The 21,898-nt window shown below is 39.3% G+C and overlaps 1 protein-coding gene across 1 annotated transcript in view; it reads left to right on the top strand.

Annotated features, from left to right (window-relative positions):
* USH2A (usherin) overlaps nucleotides 1-21,898 on the top strand; it is a 683,333-nt gene that overhangs the window by 112,187 nt on the left and 549,248 nt on the right. Inside the window, exons 12-13 of the mRNA XM_084773188.1 lie at nucleotides 17,111-17,306; nucleotides 20,887-21,528. Coding sequence (XP_084629314.1) covers nucleotides 17,111-17,306; nucleotides 20,887-21,528 — 838 coding nt within the window. The remainder of the gene's footprint in view (nucleotides 1-17,110; nucleotides 17,307-20,886; nucleotides 21,529-21,898) is intronic.

Below are 21,898 nucleotides of genomic sequence, written 5' to 3'. Positions count from 1 at the left end.
GGTCACACAATAGCTATTTGAATAAATGTTGTCTAAAGGGCATTCTAGGAGTCATAGCTAATTCCTTACCAACACTGACTAGAAATTCTGACTTCTGGACTGGGTGTTTTGGCTCCCAGCAATGGGAGGTGGAGGCATCGAGGATCAGGAATTCAGTGTCATTCATGTCTACAATGTGAGTTTGAGGCAAGGCTGGCCTACATGAGACTCTACCATGAATCTTCCTAACACACACACACACACACACACACACACACACACACACACACACACACACCATGATCCCCATTATGTTTAACAGTATTTCCTAAACATATTTATAGTGATAAAATGACAGATTTCCAATAATTCACTTCACATGTACCATAGGATAAGACTGTCTCAGGCACTCTGCTAGTAGAGTCGCATCTAAAATGAATGAACAAGTCACCCAGAACTGTTAAAATTTTAACTTTCTCCATGAGTAACTGCGCTCTTTTTTAAATGAACTAAGGGTTTTTAATTTTGCCATTTTCAAGGAAAATTCCATCCTTCCTTTGTGATTCTTTTCAACAACTTATCCTGCCTATTCACACCCCAAACAAATTTCTTCTTAACATGGGGCCTCGTTGATAACATGCGCCCAGCTTGGGCAGTTTTTAAGGCTCCCTGGAGCCTGACCTATCTGCTCCCCTTGCCTCTCACTGAAAATCTCCTCCATCCACCTTATTGGCCACAAAGCCATGTGTGTTCCTTTCCCCAGTTCTCCCGTTCTCGTCACCTGTTCCCTCCCATATGGGTACTGATGCAGCCCAGGTCCTGTGACTTCCTGTGGTTTCTTTCAACCCATTTCTCCTTAGGTGTCCTTTCAGATGGCTAGTCTCCTGGGTTTGACATGGATGTTATGCAAGGATTTATTTTGGAGGGTGTTGCTATCTATCAAAGTGTTTAATTGCTGGAATCTGGGGAAACCTGAAAACCATGGTTTGGACAAAGGCTCTATGTCTAAAGCTTAGTCCTGCTGTGGAAATATGATGTGATGGTTCCTTCAAAATGATAGGACTAAGGAATGATAATTATTGGGCTTTATCCTTTCTGTCTTATTTCCTTTCATTCTGTGTAAACTTCTCTGGGTTTCTATGGTCTTGTGAGGTCTGCCTGGCTTCCGTCTGGCCACATGTCCTCTATCTTGCGTCGCCTTGGACCTTGTGAGCTCTGCCTGGCTTCTTGTACTTCCATATGTACTCTGTATGTTGACCACTATGCTGTGTGATCTTCACCCAGCTTCTGTGCATCCAAAACCACCTGCATCTGACTCCTTGTCTGACCATGTGATCTCTGAGTTGCTGCAACACATTAGCACCACCTGGCTTTCAGTCTGGATATTTGATCTCTGTCTGCTTTCCTGTCCTGATCATGTGATCATTGTCTCACTTCCGGTGTGCCCATCTGCGTTCTCTCTGGCTTCCCATCTGACTGTTCAAGTTCCACCACCTGTGTAAATGGCTTCCACTCTGATGTTATCTGCCAAGAGGTTCATCTCTAGAGCCAATGTTGCTGTAATGTTCCTCAAAAAATGAAAAGCCCTTAGGTAAGGAAAATTCCAGGCCACCATGGCTTCACTGGTATATTTTCCATGGCATGCGATTATAGTCCACACTGAACCATCATATTGGTCTCATAAATGCATTTAGAACACTGAGGAGAAACACATAATTCTCAGATCACTTTGTAAAGATTCCCAGACTCCAATCCCATAGCCTCACAAAGCACTAACAGAAAATTCCATATGAGTATTCCATGTGAACACAGTTGCAAAATACCTATACAACAATTACTGACATGACTCCTGCAATATAAACTATGATAATGCACCATGATTGGTTGGCATATACCTTGGGAATGCAAAGTTATTTGACTATTTCAAAATCAAATACTATTTTAGTCAATTATGCATTTTAATTAATATAATATTTTTATCATAATTAATGTAATAAACCACAGAAGCACAAAGAGAGGTTACTCGTAATCATCTCAATAAATTGTAAAAAAGAAAAAAAAAAGAACTTTAAAAATATTTAAAATCTTCCATGGTAAACCCTGTAAGATGGACAGAGACATTTCTGAAGCTGAGAAGACTGGCTGCATATAAGCCACAGTGAAGGGCCTACTTAGTAACAGACAGTAAACATTTTCAACCGAAGATTAAAAATGAAGGAAGGATGTATTTTTAATTTTTAAAAAAATTTCCTCTCTTATACATTACACCTCCTCCCTCTGACCTGTCCCATCCCATTCACCTCTCTTTTCTCTTCAGAAAAGAGGAGGCCTCCCATGAATATCAAACCAAATATGACATATCAAGTTGTTGGAAGACTGGGTACCTCCCCTTGTATTAAGGTTGGATAAGGCCACTTAGTAGGAGAAAAAAGTTCCCAAAAGCAGGCAAGAGAGTCAGAAGCAGACCCCCAACCCCTCCCCAGCTCCCACTCTCAGGGTTTCCACAAGACCAAGCTATATAACTGTAACCTATATGCAGTGGGCCTAGGTCAAACCCATGCAGGCTCCCTAATTGTTCCAGTCGCTGTGAGCCTCTATGAGCCCAGGTTAGTTGATTCTGTGGGTTTTCTTGTGGCATTCTTGAACTCCATGGCTCTTCCAATCCTTCCTACCCTCTTCCGAAGGATGCCTCAACCTCCACATAATGTTTGGCTATGGTTCTCTGCATGTTTCCATAAATTGCTGACTAAAGCCTCTCTGATGACAAATTGGACTAGGCACCAATCTATGAGTACAGTAGAATAAAACTAGGAATCATCTCATTGACTTTCCCCTCACCCCCCAGCATGTTTGGTTCTATTCTAGGTCTCTGGCCTAGCCAGCCTCTGGGTCCTGGGCCTCCAGTCAGGGTGTGGATTCCCTCTTGTGGAACGGGTCTCAAGTTGGACCAGTCATTGGTTGGCTACCCCCACATTTTCTGTGTCACCTTTATTCCAGCACATCTTTTAGACAAGACAAATTGTAGGTCAGCGGTTTTGTGGCTGGGTTGATGTCCCAATCTCTCCACTGGAAGTCTTTCTTGATTATAGGAGATTCCAGTTCAGTATTTCCTCCGTTACTAGGAGTCTTAGCTATGGTCACCTTTGTTCATTCCTGGGAGTTTCCATAGCACTAGGTGTATAGCTTGTCCCTGACATGCCCCCCAGTTCCAGGTGTCTCCCCCAGTACTCTTCCCCCCATCCTCCCCCACCTGATACCTCCTCGTCCCATCCCCACCCCACTCCCATTCCACTCATAGTATCTGTTTTATTTCTCCTTCCCAGGGAGATCAATGCATCATGCATCTCCCCTTGAGCACCTCTCATCATGTAGTTTCTCTGGGTCTATGGACGATAACATATTTATCCTTTAATTTACAGCTAATATCCACTTGTAACTGAGTATAAACCATATAAACCATGTTTTTCCTTCTGGGTCTGGACTACCTCACTCAGGATGACTTTTTCTAGTTCCATCCATTTTCCCATGAATTTCATGATGCTATTTTTTTTAACAGCGGAGTAATATTCACTGGGTAAATGTACTACATTTTCTTTATCCGTTCTTCAGTTGAGGACTATCTAAGTTGTTTCCAGTTTCTGGCTATTATGAATAAAGCTGCTATGAACATATTCTAGCAAATTTCCTTGTGGTAGGATGGAGAGTCCATTGAGTATATGCCCAGGAGTGGTATGCCTGGGTTTTGAAGTAAATGGAGTCCTAATTTTCTGAGAAACCACCATATTGATATTAGTGCCTACACTATTGGTGTTCTGATCAGAAAGCTGTCTTCTGGGCTAATGAGTTCAAGGCTCTTCCTCTCTTTCTCTTCTATCAGGTTAAGTATCTGGCTTTGTGTTGAGGTCTTGGATCCCCCTGGACTTGAGTTTTGTGCGGAGTGACAGATAAAGACCTATTCACATTCTTCTCCATGCCAACATACAATTAGACTCACACCATTTTTAAACATGCTTTCTTTTTCCAATTGTAAAATTTTGGCTTCTTTGTCAGAAATCAGATGTGTATAGGTGTGGATTTACATCTGGGTCATTGATTTGATTCCAGTGATCAGCCAGTTTGTTTTTATGCCAGTGTCATGTGTGTGTGTGTGTGTATGTGTGTGTGTGTGTGTGTGTGTGTCTGTGTGTGTGTGTGTATTTGGTTTTTGTTTGTTTGTTTGTTTGTTTTTGCTATGGCTCTGTAGTACAGCTTGAAATCAGAGATGGTGATACCTCCAGAAGCTCTTTTATGGTATAGGATTGTTTTAGCTATTCTGAGTTCTTTGTTTTTCCATATAAAGTTGAGTGTTGTTCTTTCAAGGTCTGTAAATAATTGTGTTAGAATTTTGGTGGGATTGCATTGAATATGCTGATTGCTTTTGGTAATATGGCCATTTTTACTACGTTATCCTACCAATCCATGAATATAGGAGATCTTTCCATTTTATTCAATTTTTTCCTTCAAAGACTTGAAGTTCTTTTTATGCAAGTTTTTACATGTTTGGTTAGAGTTTTGCCAACATATTTTATATTATTTGTGTCTATTGCAAAGGGTGTTGATTCCCTTATTTCCTTCTCAGACTAATTATCATTTGTACGTAGGATGGCTAATGATTTTTTGAGTTAATCTGGTATCCAGCCACTTTGCTGAAAAAGTTTATCATCTGTAGGAGTCGCCCGATAGAATTTTGGGGGTTGCTTGCCTGTACTATCATATCATCTGTAAATAGCAATATTTTGACTTCTTTCTTTCAAATTTCTATCCCCTTGATCTCCTTTAGTTGTCTTATTACTCTAGCTAGAACTTCAAGTAATATATTGAATAGATATGGAGAGAGTAGATAGCCTTGTCTTGTCCCTGTTTTTCGTGGAATTGCTTTGAGTTTCCTTCTTTTTAACTTAAAATTGAGTGTTGGCTTTCTGTATTTTGCCTTTATTATGTTTAGGTGTGTTCCTTGTATCCCTGATCTCTCCAAGACCTTTATCACAAAGGGGTGTTGGATTTTGTCAAAAGCTTTATTTTAAAGCATCGAATGAGTTGATCGTGTGTTTCTTTTAAATTTCATTTTCATATGTTGAACTCTCTCTGCATTTCTGGGATAAAGCTTATTTGATCATGATAGATGATCTCTTTGATGTGTTCTTAGATTCAGTTTGTGACTATTTTATTGAGTATTTTTACATCAATGTTCATGAGAGAAATTGGTCTGTAAATTTCTTTTATTTTTTTGTTGAGTCTTTGTGTATGGTTTGGGTACCATGGTGACTGTGGCCTCATAAAATGAATTTGGCAGTCTTGCTTTTATTTCTAGTTTGTGGAATAATTTGAGGAGTATTGGTATTAACTCTTCTGGTAGAATTCTGTGCTAATACCATCTGGCCAGGGGCTGTTCATTTGTTTTTGATTAGAAGGCTTGTGATGACTGCTGCTATTTCCGTTCCTGTAGATATTATGTGAATATTTAAATTGTTTATCTGATCTTTATTTAAATTTTATAAGTGGTATAAATCTAGAAAATTCTCTATTTCTTGTAGATTTTGAAATCTTGTGGTGTATAGGCTTTTAAAGTATAACCTAATGAATTTTTCTATTTCTTCAGTGTCTGTTGTTATATACTCATTTTTGTTTCTGATTTTGTTGACTTGAGTACTGTCTCTCTGCCTTTTAGTTTGGTAGGATAAGGGTTTGTCTATGGTGTTGATTTTCTCAAAGAACCAACTCTTTGTTTCATTGATTCTTTATATTGTTCTCTTTGTTTCTAATTTATTGATTTTTTTTTTTTAGCTGTTTGATTATTGCCTGCTGTTTGTTTCTCCTGGGTATGTTTGCTTTTTTTTATTCTAGAGTTTTTAGTTGTGCTATTAAGTTCCTAGTATGAAATATTGCTAGTTGTTTTTAATGAAGACACTTACCATTATGACCTTTCCTCTTAGCACTGATTTCATTGTGTCCCATAAGCTTTGGTATACTGTACATTCATTTTCACTGAATTTTAGGAAGTCTTTGATTTCTTTATTTCTGCCTTGACCCAGGGGTTACTCAGTAGAGTGCTATTCAGTTGCCATGAGGTTTTAGGCTTTCTGTTGTTTCTGTTGCTTTTGAAATCCAGCTCTAATCCATGGTTGTCTGTTAGGATACAGGGGGATATATAAATATTCTTCTATCTGTTGAGACTCACTTTGTGGTGACCAAGTTGTGGTCAATTTTGAAGAAGAGTCCATGAGGTGCTAAGAAGAAAATGTATTTTTGTGTTTGTTTAAAGTGTTTTGTAGAATCTGTTAGGTCCATTTGACTCATATATCTATTAGTTTCATTATTTCTTTGTTTAGCTTTTGTCTGTATGAGCTGTCCAGGAGAGTGGAGTGTTGGAGTATTCTACTCTTGATGTGTAGGTCTCAAAATGTGATTTAAGCTTTAGTAATATTTCTTTTACAAAGGTGTGTGCCCTTATGTTTGGAGCATAAATATTAAGAATTCAAGAGCCATCTTGGTAGCTATTTCCTTTGATGAATATCAAGTTCCTTCCCCTTCTCTTTTGATTAATTGTGGTTGGAAATCTATTTGTTAGATATTAGTATGGCTATGGCACCTTGCTTCTTGGGTCTATATGCTTGGAAAATCTTTTCTCCAGCTCTTTACTTTGAGGTAATGTCTATCTTTGATGTTGAGGTGTGTTTCTTGTATGCAGTACAAGAATGTTTTCATGTCCATTCTGTTAGTCTATTTCTTTTTACTGGGGAATTGAGTCCATTGATAATGATATATATTAATAACCAATAATCATTGTTGTTGGTAGTGGTGGTTGTGTGTGTGTGTGTGTGTGTGTGTGTGTGTGTGTGCGCGCGCGCGCACGCATAAATGTGTGACGTGCGTGTTTCCTTTCTTTAGGTTTTTCTGAAGTGAAATTATTTCCTGTGTTTTAATGGGTAGTTAACCTCCAGGGGTTAGAGCTTTCCTTCTAGTATCTACTGTAGGGCTAGATTTCTGGATTAATTAGTGTTTAAATTTGACTTTGTCATGGATTATCTCTTTTTTTCCCATCTATAGTGATTGAAAGTTTTGCTGGGTATAGTAGTCTTGGCTGGTATCTGTGGTCTCTTAGAGTCTGTAGGCTATCTCTCCAGGCCCTTCAAGCTTTGAAAGTCTCCATTGAGAAGTTGGGTATAATTTTAATAGGTCTGCCTTTTTGTGATACTTGGCTCTTTGCCCTTGCAGCTTTTAATAGTCTTTCTTTGTTCTACATGTTTAATTTTTTGATTATTATGTGACAGGGGACTTTCTTTTCTAGTATAACCTATTTGATGTTCTGGAAGATTCTTATACCCTTGTAGGTATGTCCTTCTTTAGGTTAGGAAAAGTTTTTTTCTATGATTTTGTTAAAAATATTTTCTGGGCCTTTGAGCTTGGAATCTTCACCTTCTTTTATTCCTATTATTCTTAGGTTTGGTTTTTCCATAGTGTCCAGATTTCCTTGATGTTTTATGTCACAAACACTAAGATTTAACATTTTCTTTGACTGTTGTGTCCATTTCTTCTATTGTATCTTCACTGCCTGAGATTGCTTTTTCATCTCTTGTATTCTGTTGGTGGTGCTTGCTTCTGTAGTTACTGTCCACTTACCTAGATTTCCATCTCCAAGATAACCTCAGTTTGCGTTTCTTTATTGCCTCTACTTACATTTCTAACTCTTGCATAGTTTTATTCTTTTCTCACATGTTTGTTTGTGGTTTTTTTGAATTTCATTATGAAATTTATTTATTTCATTTTTAATGGCCTCAATCATCTTCAGAAGATTGGATTTAAAGCTATTTTCTTGTGCTCCAGCTGTAGTGTAATATACAGGCATTGCTGTAGTAGGATAGCTGGGCTCTGGTAATGCCAAATTGCCATGGCTGTTGTTAATTGTGTTCTCACACTGGCCTCTAGTCACATGGGCTTGGGGGTAATTATAGGTTTAGGTGCCAACTTCTGGGGATTTCTTTGCAAGATGGAATTCCTCCCCTCCCTGGTTTCTGTGCCCTTTCTGTTCTTCTGGCCTGAGTGGTTCTGGTGACCAGTAAGTCTTTGGGTCCAGTAGGATGTCAACACTGGTGTTTTGGTAGTTTGTGTGGCTTCTGGGTTTCAGGGGTTTGGGGAGTTGGGGAGTTGGTGTGGACTCTGGAATTCCTGGTACCAGAGTGATCTCTGTGGTTCTGGATACCAGCATAGCCTCCAGTAGAGCAGTGGGGTTATGCCAGAGTTGTGGGCCAGCATATAGGGACAGGGCAGAGGTGCTATTAGAGAGGCTAGGCAGGCTCTGAGGAAGCCTTGGATGTTTGCACTCAGGCTGTTACCACTGTGGCCTCCAATAGAGCAGACTACTGGGACTTTGGGTACCTGTATGGCTCTGTAGGGAAGAGTGAAGGCAAATCTATTTGTTCTTACAACTTCTCTTTAAACTTGTAGTAAAAATCTAACGTAGAGAAAAATTAAGGAAAAAAATCCCACAACTATCTACAGGAAATAAAATTCCTATTTACAGAAGGCAAGATGGTCATGTTTAGCCATTTGTTTGTAGGTATGACATTTCCTCCCTCCTCCATATTCTCATTCTCCTCTTGTGGCATGTCCTCCACAAAACCATTCAAAAAGGCTGAATCACCCTGGGGTGCTCAGTGCACAAAGGCAATTCAAGCTGGGTCCAGAAACTGTAATCCCTACTGAGGTGGCACGAGGAGCATTTGATGAGGGGGAAAAGAGCCCCATTGCATCCCCATCAAGGCACTTAGACTTTGTTGGGTAGCAGTTAGTTGCAGACTCTCATAAAAAATATATTACCTGGAATTTCCATTCCTTGGTAATAAGAAAAATAAAATACAACTTTGACTTGATGCTTTTATTGATTGTTGTATTTTTACAGAAAGTATGCCATTCTCTCTTCACCAGAGGAACTGTCTCTTACCACACCTCATTGAAAATACCACACAAGTATCATTACCAGAATTTAGTGACAAGGCCCAGAAGGTGGCTCAGGTGGTAAGAGCAATCCTTGAGTAAGCATGGCCTAAGTGGAGATCTCCATCTTACATAAACTGTAACCCCAGTGCTGTGCAAAGTGGGGACAGATGGATCCCTGGATCTCCCTGATCACCACACTAGCTCCATGTTCATTGAGAGACCCTGTCTCAAGGCATCTTATCAGTCTGAAGAGACACCATATCCTAGGCAAGTTATAGGAAAAATAAATCATTTAATTAGGAGCTTGGTTACAGTTGCAGAGGGTTAGTCCATTATCATGGTGGGGGCATGGTAGCATGAAGGAAGGTATCACACACACACACACACAGAGAGAGAGAGAGAGAGAGAGAGAGAGAGACAGAGAGAGAGACAGAGAGAGACAGAGAGAGACAGAGAGACAGAGAGAGACAGAGACAGAGACAGAGAGAGGGAGAGGGAGAGAGAGAGAGCACACTTGGAATGGGCTTTTGAATTTTCAAAACCCACCCCTAGTGGCACACCTCCTTCACAAGGCCAAACCTGCTAATGCTTCCTATACTGTCCACCAACTGGGAACCAAACATTCAAATATATGAACCTCTGGGGGGCATTTTTATTCAAATCATAATAGGAGGGAACAAGATCATACATGATAGGAACACCCAGCATCCTCCTCTAAACTTCCTATAATGAACTCCCATAGATGTACATATGACACTCAAACACAGAGATATACACATAGGCACGTGCATGCGCACACACATGAGAATCAAGCTTTTAAGATCATTCTGTGTACAGTCTCCAGACACTGATAGCAATCCTGGATGGAAAAGTATGCTTCCAACCAGGAGAGCTCCTTACTGTGGTGTGATGCCATGAGGTCACAGGGTACATATACCTCAACCATCTTCTTTACACTAGAAGAAAGTATTTTGAAGACTATATTCATTGATTAAGTGGTTTCTTTTCTTCTTCCAGCATTTGTACTTTGCCTGGCCAGACAAACCCTCTAGATTCTATTTAGTTTCCGAATTTGCTTTACTAATTCTTTCTTTGGCAACATCACCATTACCTCATTGGCTTTTAGTGAGTGCTATGGGAAGACGTCATCTATAGACTGTGCAGTTTTTCCTACCACCAGCCAAATACATGCTCATGCAGACATAATTTTTTCTTCATTTTACTTATGATGACAGAAATTGTGGGAAATGCTGTGTTTACTTACATTCTTAAAAATCATGCTTTCTGCTTTCTTTAAGCAAAAAACACACCAATTTTTAACACTTCTACACTAGAATCTGTGTAAGGATTTACTCAGTGTCTTGAATTTACTATGTTAAAATTTTCATCTGTGAATGTGGAGGAGAGGTGGGAAAGCTAATAAGATACGTTTTGTTTTTAAGTTGGTGTGTGTGTGTGTGTGTGTGTGTGTTTTAAACTTTCGGTTTCACTACATTTCTTTTTATGCTGTCACTAATATCCCTGCCAAAGCTGTGACAGTTGCCACCCAGCAGTGAAGCCACTGTTACCACATGGCCTGTATAACTGATGTGGGCTCTTTTGTCCAAAGTTGGAGAGGCTCTAGGTGTGATCGCAAGATGGCATGGTGACGCCATTAGCCAGTGTCAGTGCTGTCAGGGGAATCACGTGCTCACAGCTGCAGCACTTGGCTGATTCTGCCAGTATGCTGTCAGCTCCTGACAGGTGTAAGCCATGTCATTACCCTTCTGTGGGCACAACACCCTTTCTGCGGCTGTTACTGGCCTTGCAGTTTAGCATTCACAGTAAAATGAAAATTGTGGCTATGCAATGGCTTTGGATGTGAAGAGTCCTTTCCGACCGACTCTCCCAGAACCACGTGATCATCCTGAAGTGTAGCTTCTTTTGCAAAAGGAAGATGAGGGGCTAAGGAGAAGATTCCGTGGTATGCAAGCACGTGGATCCGAATTCAAATCCTTAGAGCACACCCCAAAACTAGACATGGCCACAGTCAAACCTTTAACATTAACATTGTGTGTGTGTGTGTGTGTGTGTGTGTGTGTGTGTGTGTGTGTGTGTGTGTGTCTGTGTGTTTGGGTGGTGGTGGGTGGGGAACAGGAAAATTGCTGGAGCTTCATTGCCATCAGCTTAGCTCCAGGTTCAGTGAGAACTCTCTGTCTTAAGTGGTAGATAGGTGCATATTACATACACACACACACACACACACACACACACACACACACACACATACACACTCACACACGTACATGAACATGCTCACACATGAAAGATGAGGATATCCTCAGAAATGGCCAAACAACAAACATACCTGTGGTGGAGGCAAAAAGTAATCAAGAGTTATAAAAATAAGTGGCTTAGGTTTATTTACCAAACAAAAATACAATGGAAGAAGCCAGACATGGTATGAACCTTGGGAAAACCACATTAAGGAGGAATATTTTCATGTTACGTGTGTAGCCAGCACATGTCTTGTGTCTGGGTCACACTTGGCATAAGACATAAAAGAGATAGTTATGTGCAAATCTGAGGCAAGAGTTTCAGGTGTTATCTGTCTCAGCCTCCCAGATATTCAAAGCATAGGCATGTGCCACCACAACCAAAAATCTTTACAGTTTTTGAGCACATATTTAAATGTGTACTTTTCAAACAACATTCAAAACTTACTATCTGTATTTCTTTGAGAAAAATAACTTTATAATTATTTTTCAGTCCTTCTAAACACCTCATAGGCAATTTTTATGTTAATTTGTTAATCTCTAAAGGAGCCACTATGCACCCTACCACATACTTTTTTTTTTTGTCTTCCTCAACACCCCAGGGTGCTCTGTGTGCTTCTTATTTTAGTTACATGCAGACTCTGTTACTGTACAGAATTTCCCTTCAAGAAAGTGTTGTTCAGACTGGATAGTTGCATATTCAGGATTCTAGTTTGGATGGCTTCAAGATCAAATTCTTGAGCAGATGGGGCAGTTTATGAGACCTTGATTCATACCATTTCTATTCTGTGGAGTTACAAGTAAATCTCTCTCTTATTTGGGTTCAAAGCCTGAAGCTTATGTAAAATATCTGAATAAAGTTCCCCCAATACAACTCCCTCTATAATGTGCTAAGTGCTGACAATGAATTCCTTCTGAATTTTTTATCTACTTTTCTTTTAAACTAGCTTGCACTGTTTCCTTTTTCCTGTTTTTTTTTTATGATAAAGAGGTGTTAAGATATTTATAACCATTGTGTTGTCCTTGGTTAGTACAATAGTTTGAGCAGACCCCCCTGGGCCCCAATCCACCCATCATGATGTTCTTCTTGTAGGTTTCTGGGACCCTCTGTGTCCTTCTATTTCCCCATCTCCTATATTTCTCTTACCTAGAGTCTTAGTAAGATGTCCTCACATCTATCCCAATCTCCTGGTAAGTGGAGACTTCTGTGGGACATGCCTTTTGAAGTGAGTATATGCCATGTGAGTCTTTCTGCTTCTGGGTTAACTCGCTTATTATGATCATCTCTAGTCCTATCCATTTGTCCACAACTTTTGGGATTTCCTTATTTTTAATAGCTGAGTAGTATTCCATAGTGTAAATGTACCACAGTTTCTTTATCCATTCTTCAACTGAGGGGCTTTTAAACATCAAACCCCTACTCTGATCTACCCAATGGACAACACATTCTCCACAGTTATGTAGAGAGCATGGACTGACTTTGACATGAGCTCTGGTGCTCCATATTTGACCACCTCATCTTGGTAGGGAGGATACCAAGATGAGACTTGATAGCCTATGACTATATAGTGGGAGAGGAGGTCCCTCTCAGTCATAGACCTAGGAGAGGGGAATAGGGTAAAAGCAGGAGGGAGGGAGGAATGGGAGGATACAAGTGATGGGATAACAATTGAGTTGTAATCTGAATAAATTAATAAAATTTTAAAAAAGATATTTATAACCATTCAAGCAACTTCTACTTTAAACTAAAACAAAAGGTGAATTTATCTTCCCACCTAAAGAAAAAAAAAACATAGACAAATTGTATTGATTGCATGCAAGACCCAAAGCATTAGATAATGAAGAATTTGCCCTCTAGTCATAGAGACTAAATTTTGTAGTTCTACAATTTCTCCTGATGGCTTCTGTGAAAGAATGTCTTTATCTAGCTCAGGAGAGGAATCAAGGGTTTAGGGAAAGCAAAGTGGTTAGAGTTTCAGAAAGCAGAGAAGAGCTCAGAGAAGTCATGTCGGAGGTTTGCAGAGAATGTTCCATAAGCCTTCAGAAGACTGCTGATCATCTTATGTGGGAAAAGCTTGGGAAAATTCCATCTGGGAGGATGAAGGCTAAGGGTGCTAAGCAGCCATTACCAGCTGGGAAACTGCCAGGTATGCTACAAAGTAGAACACGCACTGCATGCTGAGTATTTGAAAAGTGAAAGTCAAAATGAACAACAACAACAAAACAACTAATTCAAACTGTTTCAGAAGCTGAGGCCATGAACAATGGTCAGGCAAATATACTGCAACAACATATCACTACAAAGAGTGTAACTCTATCTTTGCATGTTTTACGAGTTACATGGGGATATAGACGGTTTTAAAAAGAGGACTTTACATAAGAAAACCCTACAGAGTATGAGGGTTTTCTAAGCAGAAAAACACTGCTTAGAATTGATGGTAGATTGCCCATTGAATAAAATATTAAGAAACCTAACATCATAGCAACATAAATGAGACATAGAGAAAAAAGATGACTGAGAAAAGGGAAAGCAGTGTCAATGAGCTGTCATACAACTTTACAAGACTTTGTGTGAAATTGAATTCCCTGGAGGAGAGGAGGTGGGTGGAACGGACAAAAATATACAAAGAAATGATAGCTAGAAATTTCCAAAATTGTGTATAAAGCCATAAAGTCACAGAGCCAAGAAGGTCAATAAAACACAAGAATGAGAAATATGAAGAAAACAACAAATAGGAAGATAGCCATCAAATTCCTCAGAACTATTGATTGTCCCCTCTCATGATAAAAACAAAATATTAAAGTGTCATAGGAAAAAATACACATTGCATACAGAGGAATAACCATAAGATGACAGTAGACTTCTGCCAAAATAACTCAAGTGAAAGGAAAATGGAGCAACACTGAAAATGCACAAAGAAATGACACAGCTTAATCCAGTGTCCACAAGAGTGTCTTTCTGAGAGGAAGATGAAGTTCAATTGTACAGTGTATAGTGTTACAGTCCATTGCAGGAAGAACTGCACCATACAAAACACTTTGTGAAAGTACTTCTGAGGAAGTGGAATACTGCACGTCCCATGAATCTATACAGAGAAAGAAGGCACTTCAAAAGTGGCACTTCCAAATGTGTGTTTCCCAATAAATTGATTCTCTCTAAGGGGGAATGGAACATTTAAATAAAATCAAGACCGCATTAAGGACTTTGTAACATGAAAAATTATGTGGCAGTGGTAAAAAGGGAGAGAGGGAAGGGCTACAAGGTTTTTCCTCGTAGGTAGACTGTGTAAATATGTACAGTAAAATGCTAAAATCATAAAATGAAACTTAATGAAGATCACAAAATGAAAATGTAAGTTATTTTGGACATAAGATGGAGTCAATAAATTACCATGACAGAAACTAGGAAAGAACAGAAAGCAAAGCACAGACAGCCGAGTGAGTAGGAAGAAGGCAGTGGTGAGATTTAGACCATAGCAATAACCATGTGAAAACTCTACATCGCAGTGCTCCACTTATAAGTGAACGGTTGGAGCAACATTTGAGAACGGGTCTTTACAACTGAGCATATGCAGCACATAGGAAATACAGTTCAAGAGGAAGAAATGTAAACCGTGGGAAAATACAGCTTTCCAACAAGAATCCTAGGAAAGCTGCAGTGACTTCATTAATATCAGGAAACTGATCTTACTGCAACAGTTTTATGGAGGGTACTAAAAGCAATTATAAATTGCAAAGAGAGCAATTTTCATCATAATAATAAGCTCTACCGATTCTTAACATCTGTGTGCCAAACAAAATAACTATATATAGAAAACTAACATCAATATAACTGAATGGAAAAATAGAAAAATCCCCAATTTCATGCAAAAAACATCAATACCCCTGTCTTCAATAACCAGGAAAAACAAATGGACAGAAAATCAGTAAGCATATAGATTACAGCAACACCATCAACAAAGTTGACCTCATTGACATTGACTGAACACTGAGTCCAAGCAACAACAGCTGAGTGTCGCAGCTTGGTTTTGAAGTCTATGGAAAATATCCATGAAAATAGACTAAATTCCGGGCCATAAAACACACCTCAGCAAACTGTAAATTACTTGAATACATTATAGTGAAGTAACTAGTCAGTTAAATTTGAAATCAGCAAGATATCCAGAACCATCACTAAATATTTGGAAACTGACCCACTTCTAAATAACTCAGAGATGACAAAAGAAGGCAGAACGGAAGCCGGCAGCTAGGGACTAGGGTATAGCCCTGTGGTCTCAGCCCTCAGGAGGATGAAGAGAGAGCATCTTGAGCTGATAGTGGGTGTGGGCAATCTAACAAGGCTCTGCCCCAAAAGCTTTAAAGGGGGATTGAGATTGGAAAATATTTTGAATGATTGAAAAATCAGCAATGCTGTTTCAAATTTTAGCTAGAGTTTGTGAGCAGGTATTTTTTTTTTCTTTTCTTTTGTAAATATGTCTAAAAGTGTTCAAGACCAAACTATGGGTCAGGCCAGATCAAAAGTGATCTAGATAGTGTGATAAGTCCTGAAGAGCAGTGAAACAGCCATGGCCTGAAATATGAGGACTGTTTTTGTCATCTGGTGTGCTGTTTTATGTGTTTTTCTTCCCCCCTGTACTAGGAGTCTCAGCCTTAGTAGGTCACACCATTGTAGAGATTAAACTGCTCCCCGCTCAGCCTGTTTGACAGGGAAATAGAAATGTGAGCTGGGCTGTGGTCATCAATGTTGTGTATCCTAAGTGTTGCTGCTTAAGATACTAAAACTGGGCCTAAAGAGATGGCTCCACAGTTAAGGGTGCTCCCTGCCCTTTCAGAGGACCCAGGTTCCATTCCCAGCACCTATGTTAGATGACTCACAGTCTCTGTGGGCATCTGCTCTCAGAGGAGCATATCCATATAGATATATGCAAATGCACACATAATTAAAAATAAAATAAAAATCAAGAAAAGACACTCAGCTTTTTGGATCTGTGGTTTACCCCAGATCTGGACCTAACTGGCATGGCCAAACCTCCCTTGCCTTCCTCAATTGTCTATGCAGCTGGATGACCTAGGGGGGACTCACGTATCTGGTGGCTGACAAACAGGCTGTTAACGCCTCCCCCTTTTAAAATAAATCATTTAGTTATTTGCACATCAGTTGTCCTCTTTATTCTGAAATAATGATTCCAGTAAGATCTCATATCTCAGACAAGGAAAGATGAGGCAACAGTGGTTCTTTTAAGTCTTTACTCTGAAAGCTCTTCCCCAGGTGTTTGAAACCATGTGCATACTTTACAATAATATTAACTGTCTATGACACACTTCCTGTGAAATGGTACCACAAATAAGTGAGCAAGCATGGAAATATCCCACAAAGAGGAATGGGGAAAGACTCAGATAACAAGGCTGTGCTGTTATCCGCAAAGGACCTTAGTAACACACCTCCATGGGACTGCCTCATCGTGGGGAGAAGTTTTTCTTCATTTAAACACCTACATGCTCAAAACAGATTCGGACCAACTAGATAGTGAATGGAAGGGGTGAAACTAAGCTGGGGTTGTGAAGATTAAATTAGCTGCTGGCCCTTTTCTATTTTCAGGACTTACATGCCTATATTCTGATTTCTTTATATACTGCTTAAGTGCTTAATTCTCCCATTTCCCTTTTAGTCATATTCAACTGACTCCCACAGGTCTATTTTCACTCACTTCTAAATTTTCTTCCTGCCGAAGCTCTCCGTGTTTCTGCCGTGAGGGGCACAACCCGACCACCTTCTTGCCTGTTTAACATTTCAGGATTTTTTTTTTTTTTGCTTCTTCCTTCCCTGTCTTGTATCTAATGAGCAAATTATCTAAAAATAGATATGTTCATCGTTCTACAAAATGTTGTATCTCCTGTAGACCGGAGGCCAGTGTGATTGCAAGAGACATGTGTCTGGCAGAGAGTGCCTTTGGTGCCAGGATGGATTCTATGACCTGCAGGCACGGGATCCTGATGGCTGCCGCCCCTGTAACTGCGATCCTTTGGGGACCGTGGATGGAGACATTACCTGTCACCAACATTCAGGCCAATGCTTGTGCAAAGCGAACGTTATTGGTACGTTATTGGTATGCACAAGTTTACAGTCACATCTCTATTTCCATCTGGGGGAAAAGGCCTCCATTTGATTTCTTAAATGAAGGGTAAAGCAGATTTTCTTGCTCAAGTCTGAGAAAAACAGTACGGGTGAAATTAACTGTCTAAAAAAATGACTAAATTAATAATTCTATCAAGCTAGAGTTTGAAGTTCAGTTTAATCAACCCTTTAGAAGTTTCTTTATTCAGTGGATGCATTAGTTACACAGATCAACTAATAAGTCATAGAAAAATATAATTTGCCTGCTGCATAGATGTTTCTTTTAGAAAATTAGCACTTTTTCAAAATGTTTTACACTTAATGAGTCCTAAGCAAATCATTTCCCTGCTAGTTTTAATAGACCAAAATAAATGGATTTTTTTGAAAACATTCTGTGCTAAAGGGTACTTTGTGATAAATCTTTCCATTTTTTCCATTATATTCCTTTGAACTGTCCCTATGAAATGCAAAGCAAGTCAACATAATTCCACACATCATGTTTATTGCTAGAGTTACTTATAAAGGGTCACATAATTTTAATTTTGTAATTCTGTACCAAGCTGATTATAATAAACACCAAGCTTTAGTGTTATTTATCATTTTTTTATACAAGACATGCTTTTTTGTTTGTTACTCCCACAGGTATTTTTCAGAAATTAGATTTGATTATAGCAATTTATTACATCCAGCACTTTTGAGGGGAACCACCGCCACATAAGGACAAAATTTATCAAGTGCCCAAAATGCACCACGTACATAATGTACTTTGAAATTTTGATGTATGAGAATATTATGAGAGGAAAAGTTTTCTGAGGGAATGCAACCCTGTGTTCTAACTGAGCATGCTGTGGGTCCTGCTTGAAGTTTTAAAAAGACCTTGGCATTTCTATTGTCACCCAAGACACCAAGTCCTGTGTGGTTTTACTCACACTGACCTGAACTTCAAAATAATAAAAATACTGGCAGTAATATCTACATCACACACATGCATACATATACATATATATGTATGTATTTACATGTAATTCTGAATGATATGTTTTCTGTGATATAACCCAATCTACTTTGTCCACTCACACATATACAGAACTCCACATCTCTGGTATACAAACATTTTAGTTAATTAAAAGATGGTAGACAGGTCTGATGACATCATGCACGCTCCCTCTGGTTTAAGAGAAGACTATATATACGTGGGTAGCAGTGCTCCCACCTTTGTGGCAAGCACACAAAAACTAACTTTCGGAAAGCAGACCCGGCTGAGATGTGGAGTATACCTGGACTGTCCTTGTGAGGACTGACATGTAGAATTCCTTCCTTGTGGCTCTCTTTGTTCCTGGCTATAAGACATGTTTAAATTCTGGGTGTTAAAACACAAGTTAAGCCAGAGCCTTTGTACACACTGGAGTGGGGGCTTCTCTGTGTGAGTGACATGTGTCCTGTGGTAGACAGATCTCACAGCTTAAAATAGAAAGACATTTTAATTACCTAAAATTCATTGTGAACTTTGCCATTTACTCACTGGATTGTTCGTTGCAAATAGTATTCTGCAGAAAAATATACATATGTATTTTGTGAAGATTAAATCCTCACTTTAACAACATTGTAAGTAGTGATTTCTAGAGCAATCTCGGCAAGTAAAACGCTTTTAATAAAAGCTTGAACTTGCCACGGATATATATTTCCCTAATAAGATTAGCAAGCATCCTTGTTGAAGATTACGTCGTTGATAGGAACAAAGCAAACGCCAGAAAACACAGGGGTGTGTTGTGTATGTTTCAGAAGGCGAACTGTTTGAGTTAACAAAACTGTTAAATCTTACTAATGATTCTATCACCGGTAAAATACATTACCACCAATAATTTTATTAAAGTAGGTCATTCATCTAGAATAAAAAGGGAGAAGAATGTGAATTAAATGCCAAGTGTGCTAACTCGCCTGCACTTGTTAGCTCTGAGTGTGATGCCCTGTAGGCCTCCGCGAGTATCGTTAGGAATAGATTACCTGTCAGGGATATGTATGGCATATTCAAATAAGCTCTGTGCATATTTTTAAAACTGATCTGATATGAATCCATGTAGACCGATTTTAATAGTTCAAAATGAGTCATAACTCTTGTTAACAATACAGTTATTTTTAAAATTTGCAGCAATCGTAGTCCTTTTTTATTTTCCTTATTGAAATTAAATGATATGCCTTAGGTGAGCCATTCATCATTGTTAAAGAACATGCCTTCCATTGGAGTTTGAATGAATTTTTGTCCATATATATACATAGTATGCATTTTCTTCCAGCTTAGGGCTGTTTTTCTTCCTATCAGTGTCTGAGTATATATTTGACTCTTATTTTAGGACTAATTTTTTATTACAATTATAATTTGAAATAGATGTCTCACTTGATTTGATGCCATGTAGTCAGGTATTTACATTCACGAATGTACGAAGACTGTTTAAAGGGGGAGATTTGCATCTAAACATCACGGCTGCAGTTGTTTTCACTTCTTTTTTTTTTTTTTTTTTTTTTTTTTTTTTTTTTTTTTTTGACAATGTCCTCTTTGAGACTAACCTGAGTTGTCACAGGGTTAAGTTTAGGTGACAAGACATTCTTTTCCATTTGTAAAATGCATGTACGTGCTCCTCTATAAAGAAATAACATAAGGCTCTGAGTGTACTTCTTGCTTGAACAGGTGTGTTTTGAATCACATGATTTGACAAGCAGTGCGACTGCCTTATGAGCCAAGGCAAGCGTAATTTATATTAATTGAAAATGATAAAATATAGGTGCACACAAAGGATTAAAATGAAAATTGCTCTGGATAAGTTGTATTTATGTCAATTATTTAATTTTTAACAGCTGAAAGTGTGTGTGTTCCTTGTCACAAAGACAGTTGTCAGACTAATGCTTTATTCTTTCTTCTCCACCAGTGTTTATAGGTTTAGTAAACAAATACAAAATTTGGTATACTTATGGGGTATATCATGGCATTTTGGTATGTGGACACTTTGTGAAAAGATTGCTTGAGGCTAATTGGTGTATCTATTGTCCATATGCATACCATATTTGTAGTGAAAAATATTAAGATTTATTCTCTTACCAGTTTTTAAGTATACACTTTAATGCAGTTTGCCACTGAAACTCCAGCCACTATGGTGGAGAACTAAATTCCAGAGCCTCTTACCCTCCTAGAAACATCTCTCTAGTTCTTTTCAGGCAATTTTGATTTTTAGAAAAGTAACTTGGATGGCCATGTGCTCTTTATAACCTATTTTACTGAAATAGTTCTGATATCAGTGAAAGTGGGAAAGAGTCCCCATCCTTACGACGGAAGGAACGTGTGTAATTCTGCATTTTACATTGCACTGATTAGCAATTAAGTCCCACAAAGCACACTGCTGATAACTCTCATGTTAGAACTAAATTAGTATCGCCATAGTCTTTTGCATCAATGGCCATCCCAGACTGATGCTCTCGGTGCTCTGGCTCTGTGTTAAATGTTGAACCTTCAGCCATCTTCAACAGCGACAGCCCTCCCTCACCCTTTCAAATGTGTTTTGTTTGCAGGGCTTAGATGCACCCAGTGCAAATTTGGATTTAAATTTCTCCAGAGTTTTAACGCCGATGGCTGTGAGCCCTGCCAGTGTAACCTCCATGGCTCAGTGAACCAACTCTGCGATCCAGTTTCTGGGCAGTGCACATGCAAGAAAGAAGCCAGAGGACTTAAATGTGACACTTGCAGAGACAACTTTTATGGGTTGCCCTGGAGTGCTTGTAGGGCCTGTGACTGCAGCGTGGCTGGCTCCCAGGCTGGGACCATCTGTGACAGGGAGACAGGGCAGTGCATCTGTAAGCCCAGTGTTGGAGGGAGACAGTGCAGTCAGTGTTCAGAAGGGTTCTTCACCCTACATCAAAATGACTCCTCCCTCTGTTTGCCTTGTAACTGCGAGAAGACTGGGACAATAAATGGCTCTCTGGTGTGTGACAAATCAACTGGGCAGTGTCCTTGCAAATTAGGAGTGACAAGTTTGCGCTGCAATCAGTGTGAGCCTCACAGGTTCAATCTGACCATGGGCAATCTTCAAGGGTGCCAGGTGTGTGAGTGTGACCCCTTGGGGACATCACCTGGAAGCATTTGTGACCCTGTCAGTGGCCAGTGTCTATGTCTACCACATCGACAAGGAAGAAGGTGTGAGCAGTGTCAGCCAGGTAAGGAAGACCATGGCTCCTTTTCAGTACAGTGACTTCAGGCAACCCCTTTGTTTCTGGTCGCAGCTTCTAAAGAATGCACCTCCAACATCGCTGTTGCATTTATGTCACCCAAGCAGCTAATGACCTGCTTGAGACTATCTTGGCTGTGCATCTGCTGTTTTAGGGGAAGGAGACACTTCAGATTAATCAGACCCACTTCCTGGGAGAGGCATGTTGTAATTTCTTACCTTGAAGTGGGTGCATTTTTAATCAATTAAAAGATATATAATTGATAAAAGGGGCAATTATTTAGTTTTCTAAAGAAAGGGGGGATTTGACCTAATTGTCTGTACAATATCAAATATTTAGATGGTGGATAAAATTTCTA

The sequence above is a fragment of the Acomys minous genome (genome assembly GCF_964271855.1).
Source record: "Acomys minous genome assembly, chromosome: 1".
NCBI lineage: Eukaryota > Metazoa > Chordata > Mammalia > Rodentia > Muridae > Acomys > Acomys minous.
Note: the sequence above shows the minus strand (reverse complement) of the source record. Positions and strands in the feature narration are given on the sequence as shown.